Below are 10,156 nucleotides of genomic sequence, written 5' to 3' on the forward strand. Positions count from 1 at the left end.
AGCTTAAATAAAATTAAACTTAAAATAATTCAAACTAAAAACTCACTGAAAATTCCGTCTAAAATACACAAGAAAACCTTAATGGCAAGTAAAATAAGTTGAAGTACTAAGTTCAAAAACTGTAATAAATATAAATATTTTTAAAAAACAAAAACTGCTAAAAATAACAAAAGCACACAACAAAATTATTAAAAATGTAAACTCAAATTAAAACTGTAAATATAAAAACAAAAGCTAATTCAAAACTTGAATAAATACTACAATAGTATATAAATAATACTAAATTACAGGCAGTGGCCTTTTTGAGACTACTAAGAGGCCACTAAGCAAGCAACCAAACAAGAACACCCTAGCAACTCCATAGCAACGTCCAAACAACAACAACACTGGTCACCTTAGCAACGCCCTAGCAACCACCCAGAGCAGCATAGCTTCACAACAATGATTTCTGCAAAGGCAAACACCTACATTTACTTTAAAAACACATTTGTTTTGCTGGATGCAGTCGTAACCTCATCACATTTCTACTTAACACATGCACACAAAGAGCTCGACTTCATAGAGTGCTCAGATGTGTCATTTACATATGAACAGCAGATGAATACCCAGTGCCATCTTCATTCGTCCACGGCGCTGCACAGTCGCAGGAACACTGACAGAAGTTTGATGTCAGCGTTTCTCGCCACACGGTGAAAAAAAAAATGCTTCTCAGAATGGGGACGTCAACACATCCAGAGGGATGTTAACACGTTCTGCGGAGTAAGGCGCCTTGTAAGGGCACTGTAAAGTGAGATAAACACCAGTCTTGTTAGCCATTTCTCTATTATCGAAGCGTCTCTTATGAACATCTTAAAATTAGCACACACACCCTGGCACTGCCAATCTCCTCACAGCACTCAAATGACTGAGGATGTGATGTAATGTCATATAATTACATGCCAACACACCACAACAACCATCCGTGCTCACTCAGCTGGCCAGAGATCTCACTGAGTTCTGGACAGTCTGTTATCTGTTGCATACTGGATAGAAAAAAAGGCAAATACCGACTGAAACTGCCAGCTATGCAACTTGCAGGAGTCCAGGGATGCAACAGTCGGCCTGAAAACCACAAGTTACGAGGCTATTTCAACGGTTGAGGAAAAACGAATCGCTGGATTTGCCAAAGTTTGTCAGGTTAGTGGCATCAAATCTTTAAAAGATACTCAAGAGGTGTTTGACATGCGCAGTAGAACTGCACAATTAATGGCATTTTAATCAAGAATGTAATTTCTGCTTCTATCAGGCATCAGCAATATTTGGCCGCTGGATATTTATCCATCCTGAAAACGTTGTTTTTAATTGTCATTTGCATTATATTGCATTGCTATCAATCCCCAACAAGCTTTCATATTTTTGGTGCATTTGTTGTAGCTAAATCTGAGAGCAAACCTTCTCTGGCTTTCACAAAACTTTCATAAAACCAATGAGAAATTTCATGATTAATGATTGCAATTATCATTTTTGAGCAAAATAATCTGTTTCAAAAATATTGTGAAGACCTACTTACTAGTAAGCAGTGTTGGGTAAGTATTTACTAGCTACTAATTACACCTAACAGTGTATACTTTCTTTATTACTAATTACTTTCTAAATCCCATATCAACCTCACCAGTTGAACAATATAAGAACAGACAAGAAACTGCTCAGTTAAGTCTCTGTTAATTCTTTAAACTGAAAGTATTTAAGGAAGAAGATTCCCAAATCCACTATTGTTTTAAATAGAATTGTTCTATACAGTATTTAATGCAATTGCCATCAGATGTAACTCTAATTGCATTACAAAAGTAATAACTTTTTCAAGGGAAGAGTAATTAAATTACAATAATTAGTTATTTAGTAATGCATTACACCAAACACTACTAGCCAGGAAATTAAAAATGCATGAGCAAAACTGCATTATTATGCCTTTTAATAAAATATTCAGTTCTTGGTGTTATGTCTGAGAAATAACCTACTTATTGCATTTGAATGAAGATTACAAAGACTAACTTGGACCAACATTTTTCCCAACCTGGTTCATTATTGTGGTATCAACTATATCATATAAACCAATGATAACATGCATAGACAAAACATTGTGTAACTGTTTACGTAACTTTAAATGTCAATCAGAAAGACTTTTACTATATAAGCCAGTGATTTATGGCCATAATAAGATGCAAAGTGGACTTAAGTTTATACCGATAAAAAGTCTGACTATGAGTGGATGATATGGTAAAAATATCATATCATGATTTTTTTTCCCCAGAAATATCACAATTCATGATTTTTTTTTTTTTCGTGATTCTTTGTCATGTTGGTTTTACTATTTTGCAAGTTGTCTGAGCATTAAAGCCAAACTAATTTCACTATTATAAAGAAAGCATTTCAAGGTAATAAACTATAAAAAAGAATGGCAGATGTTTAGGCAATTTTTAGGATATTAAGTGGGTGAAGAAAAAAAATCTTTGTCTTTTTTTTTTTTATCTTTGTTATTAAAAAAATAAGAACAAAGATACACATTATCAATACACATAATATTCAAATAAAACAAAAAGTGCTTTACTTTCAGGTACAATAGGTGTATTTAGCATTAAACCTGAATGAGTTTCTTTCTTCTGCTGAACATAAACGTTATTTTGAAGAACGTGGACCAGCAACTTGTGGGTTTGGTTACCCACATCCTTCAAAATATCTTCTTTTGTGATCAGCACAAGAAAGAAATTAATACAGGTTTGGTACAACATGTGAGTGAGTAAATAATAACAGAAATTCAATTTTCCGGTGAACTATCCCTTTAATGACAGTCGGCAGCATGTTTAGCACTGGCCCTTTAAGAGCTGCACGCATCTAATATACAGGCACGCATCTGTTTCCCTCTCAACTGTTTACTTTCAGACAGAGCTGAAAGACTTGTTGACAGAGAGAGGTTTGCACTGAATAGATCTGAACTTTTGCTGCAGTGTACTGAGACACATGCTTCAGTCTCTGGTGTGAAAGAATCTATGCAATCAAGACTATTAGATGGCCTTCTCTTCCAAAATGTAAGTAAATACCACAAACTCTCACTAGAAGAGCAATACAACCTCGCAGTCAGTTGAGCAGCTTAATGAAACACATGAACAAGAGCCTCTGGTTTTTCCCTCAAATCTCTACAAAGACAGACGTCAGTCAGTGGAGCAGATGGGTAAATCGCCTTGTACCACTTATGATTATTCAAATAACAGATAACAACAACCACAGCCAACAGAGAATCCGAGCGCCGCCACCGACCAGAGCACTAGTGCATGACGGATCTCTGCGATAATCTTCAAGCTGTCCACCTTGCTGTTGGGCATGACCATATGTTACAGAGGTGGATGCAAGAAGTGCAGGAGTTTGCTAATGGAGCATGACTCAGTGCCCACTGCGCCGCCATGAATTTTTATCATATTCCCTTTTACAGACTGAGCCCGGTATCTTGCGTAAGCAGACCTGGTTTACACTTGGTATTAGCATGCCGTAGGATGCACTTTCTATTTAAAATACATGCAGTGACGTTCTATTGTAATCAGAGATGCTTTACTTAATCTGGTCTCCGCGTGACAAAGCATGCTTTAGTTTCACTATCCGCTGGATTACTCTATTTCACTGAACAGACATTTGTTATTTAACTTAGTTTAGTCATTAAGTCCATGTCCAGGACCACAATTTAACTCTTTAGGTAATGATCTGGTCGCTAGTCACCATGGAAACAAAAGGAAAGCATAAAGGCTTTACATTAAAAACAACTGTCCAGCTGACTGGTATTAAATGCCCTACAATGATTTATAGATAAAAGCAGACCAAATTAAAAGGACAACCAGGAAGAAGAGCAAAGTGTTCATGTTGTCTTTATAGAAAACAAATCTAGAGTTAAGTACCAGGGAGTAGTGCGTTTGTAGGAAAATGTTTGCACTGCAAAGTTATCATCATAAAGCAAAATTACTATGCAAAACAACACTGTGAGCATTAAAATACACACGCGCTACACGGAAAAAATTCTTGCATAAACAAAAATGGCAGATACACACCAACAACCAATAAAATACTACTTGAAATACAAGTGTTTGTAGTTACATCACCAAAACAAACTTTAATACAAAAGCTTAGACTTTAAAAACAGGCAAAAAAGCATCTTATAGATGCCATGAATTCAAAATTGAAGGTTGCTGCATTTATCAAAAATCAATGTAGAATAAATTTACACATTTGTCTTCCAACCTCCAGGAAGACCAGGAATACTAATGCACTTACAAAATACAAAAATACAAATTGTCCAGTTAAATTAGAACGTCTTTTCCACAATACAAACTGCAATCAAATGGCAATAGCACATAGCACACCATGGCTTTGTCTTGCTGTCATTTCAAGTATTTAATCATCTGCCATGCTCCGTATCATCTCTATAAAGTGGCTCTTAAGTTCAACATCATTACCTTCATCTCCGTCCACGGTGACGGTGTCCTCTCGAGTGAACTCACTTTCAGATCTTCAGCTGAAAGACATGAAAACATATATATAATGAGAACAAGAGCAAGACGCAGAACAGATGAGTGAAAAGACTGCTTTGCTGAGATGTTTGATCTGACATTAAGTAGAACAGTCATAGAAATCTCATATGTAACCAGTTGAGTTGTTAGAAAATAGACAGAAAAAAGCTAGAGATGCACGACTGACCGGCCAGGGACCGGTGACCAGCAGTCAGTCTGCCGTTTCTGAGCAGATCTATTTGGACGTCACACTTACAACGACTGATAATGTATTGATGTCGTGCCAGATGAGGCTTGCGCAGCCTGAGTGAGTGTGTAAGAGAAACAAATGAGCGCAACAGCACTCACAAAAATTATAGATGTTTTTTCGGTAGGAAAAAAAAGCTAAAATGATTTTAAGAATGACGCTTGATATACAATTTAGACTCAAAAATAAAATTGACTATATGTTTTGACTCAATGTTTTTTTTTATAATTTTTGTTGATTGTGATTTGTTAAATTTGATGATGAAGATTTATTGTGTTTGATCAATTTAGGTGATGTTTTGTGTCTCCGAGCAACTTATTTGAAAGACACTCGCCTCGTTTCAATGATTCAGTGAATTAGAGACAGCCGTTTGAATGAATCTGTTTGAATGAATCTGTAGAATGACTAAATGACTCATCACCTACTGGTTTGGTTTCATATTTAAAACTATCATTGCATTTTCCCCAACGTTTCTTATTTGTATGTTTAAAAATATGTATAACATTGATCTTATAAAATTCTTTATGCATTCTAAATTTAGCAGTGTAAATGCATTTATAGCAGCTCAGCTTCATCAAACAGTGTGTAAATGCATCTAATGCCACTTCAGATGCAGCTTCTGTGTTTCCTGCAGTGGAAAGATGGAGTTTGTTGATACTGATTTCATTTGAATGGTAACAGCTCAACAGTTTCTTATTAATCTAACTAAATTAATTGAAAATGTAAGAATTTGACGTGAAAGATGACACATTTAATAAGGACAGTGAAAGATGACGATTTAAGAAACAATGGGAAGAAACATCTGTTTTGTTACATACAGCAACTCCTTTTCAGTTAATTGTTATTTCTACCTCTTTTCTAGTCACAGAGCACTTTTTTTTTTTTGAGAGTTTTTTATGTTAGAGGACTTGTTTAAGTTTGTGAAGATTTGTGGATTTGTAATGTTTAATATATTATTTATGTAAAGATTTTTTTTTTTTTGCATTAAAAAATTATATATTTTTGTTTACGTGGTCAATAATAGTTTTTAGAAAGAAAGCTGGAAACGGCAAAAATCAGTATTGGCAGGTCACAATCAGAATCAGCCAAGAAAAATGTAATCTCTAAAAAAAGCAATTATATTTACCCATCATGTTGGGCTTTTTGATATCAGGAAATGTGAATTACTTTAGATCTACAAAGAAACACATGTTCCCCAACAATGTTCCTCAAAACTGTGCCCTAAATAGAAGTAGTTCAGATTTGCTACTCAAACTATTTGAAATAAAAAAGCATACTGGTAAAATAAGTTTGTTGGTAATCAGCTGGTTGAAAGGGTTAGCTCATTAACTACAGCAGTTGTGCTCTTGATTGAAGTTATTTTGGATAGGAGTCTCAAATAAATGACTAATTAGTAAAACAACTGGTTGATTGCAGCTAAATGTTTGTAATTTTGCAATGATATCAAACTGTGCTTGAGAGTGTGCTGTGAACCGGGAGGAAGACATCTGCAGCTCTAGATATACTTCATGCTGCTGTCGAGACCATTAAAGCTGTACGTGAGCGGTTTATAACACACTTTTATTCAGCCTCCAAATCTAATACTTTTGTGACTAACATTTACATTTTAACACAATAAAGACCAACGTGAAACAAGTCTACCGTGCGACATCATATTTTCAAATTAGTTTAAAAATTTGATCAATCATAATCATAACAATCATAGTGATCATAGTAATACATTTTATATTTCATACAATTTCCACTGAGTCATCCAATGTCAAATCAACCAAATTTCAGAAACTTCTCTGGCTCAATTTTTTCTGAACAAAGACAAGCATAAATTGGGATGAAAGCCAAAAATTTAAATGTCAACTGAGATTTGAAGCCAAATTACAGTGGGTAAAAATTACTTTTGAATATGTCCGCAACATTTATTTTTTGCACAGATATTGGTAGGTAATATATTAGTTAAAATATGTTTACTTCAATTTTTGTTGCATATGCCAATGGTGACAGTTCTAAAATGGGATTTTTCCACAAAGTATGCATGCATGCATGGAACTCAAAAAGTATCTTAATATCCTTTTAAATTTTAGTTCTTAACACACTTTTCTTTTGTTTTTCTATTTTTAAGGCCTTATGTGGTTCATTTCCAGAGATACAGAGATTTCAATGTGGCTCCAGGAGTAAATTGTTAAATTGTACACATTTTCAGTGGTCAAAAACCAAACCAAGTGTGGGTCACAAAATTATCAAAATAATATATATATATATATATATATATATATATATATATATATATATATATATATATATATATATATTTTTTTTTAGCCAAGGTCCTCTGGCTGAGTTGACATGGAGTGACAATTTATATTTTACATTTATCAGTATATTGTATCCAAAGTGTCATAATTAGGAACATCACAAGCTAATTTGAAAACAACAGTTTTTTAAAAGTTTATATTGTAATTATCTATGGAAACGTAACCAGGTAACTGTCTCTAGTTGTTAGAAAGTAGCTTTATGATTGTATGTTAGCAAAAAGGAGAAAATGTAACTGGTTGTTAACCCTTGTCTGGTTACAAAAAGGTTGTAGGTTCATATCCTGCAAGTGTTGATCACCATCAGTCACCATTGTTGAGTTCATGATCAAGAAACAGCAATACTTCTGAAATACAAATACAGTCCACTATGTCTAATTTGCTATTTTTTTTTTTCAATATCATATTCATAACCTAGCTTAATATACAGAGACAACTATTCCTAAGTTGATTTCAATGATGATGTAAAAAGTGTGAGCCAAACGCAGCTTTATTAACTCAACGAATTGTGGCCAGGACTTGTCAACCAACGGCAGACATGGAAACTTGTTTGACAACAGTCTTTGCATTTACATTTTCTACAGACTAAAAACAAAAGAGTCCAACTGGTCATTAAGGCTTAAAAGCGACTATTTGCTAACTTCCACCAGACTTATGCCTTGTCCAAATACACACACTTGCGGTCTTGGCCACTTGGCTCCAGAGCGGTAATCAAGGCTTAGTGTATCCCATCATGCATCATGTTGTGGAAATAAATCGCGAGACTTTTTGCCAAGATCGCGAGAGTTCACGGAAACCTTTCCAATGCAAGTTAAATATGAATAATAATTAGATATTAAATATAATTTGGGAGTAAAACAAAGTGCTACACGTTTTGTTGGTGCAAAGATGAGTAGCCTATATTTATTTTGTACATCATTTGCAACTGCTAACTATCACTTAATTAAAAGCACCAGAAATTAAAGTGTGTCCCATCAGGTAATGAAAAGTTGTACACACACTTGTGGTCTCCATCCTCACTTGAAAACTTGGGCTAAATACAGGAAATACGTCATAGAAGTCAAGTGTGGGTATTTGGACAAGGCATTAGTCGCGAATTAAACCAACCCCCATCCCTTCAGCGACACGCCCTCTTTCCGAAACCCCGCCCTCCTCAGACATCTCAGCAATGTCAGCAAAAAATGAATGATGGACGGAGCGCGTCTCTGATTGGCTGAAACGAGGACGGGCCGCTCCCCTGACTCTTTGCCGTTTACAGAGCCAGTTGTGATTTGTAAAAACACCTAATCGGTGATAACAGCCAGTTAATAGGGCCATTTGGAGAAAAAATAGCTTACAGCACCTTTAAGCCATAAGTGTTGAAGCGAACGCTGAGCTCTTCGCTTCCACAGGCGAGCTCTTTGCTCGGAGTTGAGGAGTCAGCATTACAATCGAGTAAAACAACTCGAGTTAAAGTATAGAGAAAGTTAAGCGTAGCGTTCGTTCGGTGTAGATAAACTACAGTAGTGTGCGCCCGTGTAATGTCGACTGCGCTAGAGCATTATGACGCCATTTCTGTGCCACACAACTGCAGTCGCTTGACATCGACATTCTTAACATTGCGCTGCTCTGAACGCACAAAAGAACGAAATCTGCCGCCTGCTCGTTATTACTGCAAGCCGTGTTGACTTCACGAAGTGGGACGTTAGCGACAATGCGATGTCGAATAAAGCCAAATGTCGCGATGGGAGAAAAGCACGCGAACTAGACGGTTAAATAAATCACAAAGAGCTTTCGGGGTTTAAATGGAGGCGACAAAGCTCGGGTGCAAAATGCTCACGGCTTGCGTGCAACACAATGAACGATCAGAACAAGGTCAAGCTGAACGGGGTTTGTAAACTTGCTCCGATCGGGGAAATCGGACTTATTTGCTTTCGACATCAGAGAATGGAAAACAAATGCGTCGCTGTGATACGTCACTAATGTCACCTCAAACAATAACTGTCGCGTTCTTCGGACATCCGTCTCGTCGAAACAGAACCTTTAATCTTCGCTGACAACTGGTGATGAAATCGGCTCGCTGGAGAACCTGGCTCGCCAGCCATTTCTGCTCACGCTCGAGGATCCGTAGAAATCGACGTCGAGGTTAAAACATCATAAACACGGCGTTTCCAGAAAAATGCGCGATAATGGAACGCGTCGGAATCGCAAACTGCGACGACGTTGATTCATTCGAAGAGACGGTCGTCGCGGGAGAGTTCGCAAAGAGCGACTGAAACATCCCAGCTTCATAACATTTCGCCCTGTCAGGTTCCAACGCTTTCGGTCGAGACGTCTCTTTTCGATCGCACAATGACTTACGTAAGGCAGCGTTTTCCCCCATCAGCGAAAAGAAAGTGGTCGAGTCTTTTCGCAAATTCCAACACAACATCTGCCGTTACAAGTGGAGCCCAAAGTTGGCCAGTCTGCTGCATCGACTAATAACAAACTAATAAAGGCGAACAAAAAGTCCCCCGCTGTTTGGATGCACTATTTACGCCGTGAACCGTTTGGCCGGCGAGAAAACCAGGTTTTAAAAAAAAACCGTTGGTCCAGAGCGCGACGCCTAACTGTCAAAACAGCGTTCAAATGACATTCGCGTAAACAATGCTAACTGAGAAGCTCGACGCGGCGTAGTTTTCGCTCGATCTCCGTCTCCATTAAGACTTTATCTGCTCAACACAACGTCCTACCTGATATATATATCCCTCAGATCGCGATGCTCCTGCGTTAAATTAGTAATCCATTGAAGAATCGTGGGAAATTATCGACGATCAGCGCTGAAAACGTCGTCCGAAAATGTAGGGAAGATGTCGGGATGCGAATCCGACAGAATCGCTCCGCAATCGCACTCGTTTTCGGTGGTAATCCTCTCCGCTTCTCAAACGGACTGAAGGATACACAAACCTCCCACTGTCGAACAGCCCCGTCTCGGGCCGTCCTTTAATCGCAAAGATACATGGGACTTGTATGTTTCGAATGGAACACTCGCGTTGGGACGATGGACAACACAACGATGACAAACTACATTTCCCATGGTTCATCAGCGAGTG

At 37.2% G+C, this 10,156-nt stretch overlaps 1 protein-coding gene across 5 annotated transcripts in view; it reads right to left on the reverse strand.

The window, feature by feature from the left end:
• Positions 1 to 10,007, reverse strand: part of LOC109065494 (AT-rich interactive domain-containing protein 4B-like) — a 67,251-nt gene extending 57,244 nt beyond the window's left edge. For 3 of the 5 annotated variants that reach the window (XM_042737576.1, XM_042737575.1, XM_042737571.1), the window contains exons 1-2: positions 9,797 to 10,007; positions 4,479 to 4,537 (exon numbers count right to left, since the gene is read on the reverse strand). In XM_042737576.1, coding sequence (XP_042593510.1) covers positions 4,479 to 4,484 — 6 coding nt within the window. In that variant the 5' untranslated portion in view covers positions 4,485 to 4,537; positions 9,797 to 10,007. Of the gene's footprint in view, positions 1 to 4,478; positions 4,544 to 9,053; positions 9,186 to 9,796 lie in introns of those variants that run through there. The other 2 variants (XM_042737572.1, XM_042737574.1) reach the window with 2 other exon arrangements.
• Positions 10,008 to 10,156: the final 149 nt, after the last annotated feature.

The sequence above is a fragment of the Cyprinus carpio genome, chromosome B13, assembly GCF_018340385.1.
Source record: "Cyprinus carpio isolate SPL01 chromosome B13, ASM1834038v1, whole genome shotgun sequence".
In the NCBI taxonomy this organism is placed as follows: domain Eukaryota; kingdom Metazoa; phylum Chordata; class Actinopteri; order Cypriniformes; family Cyprinidae; genus Cyprinus; species Cyprinus carpio.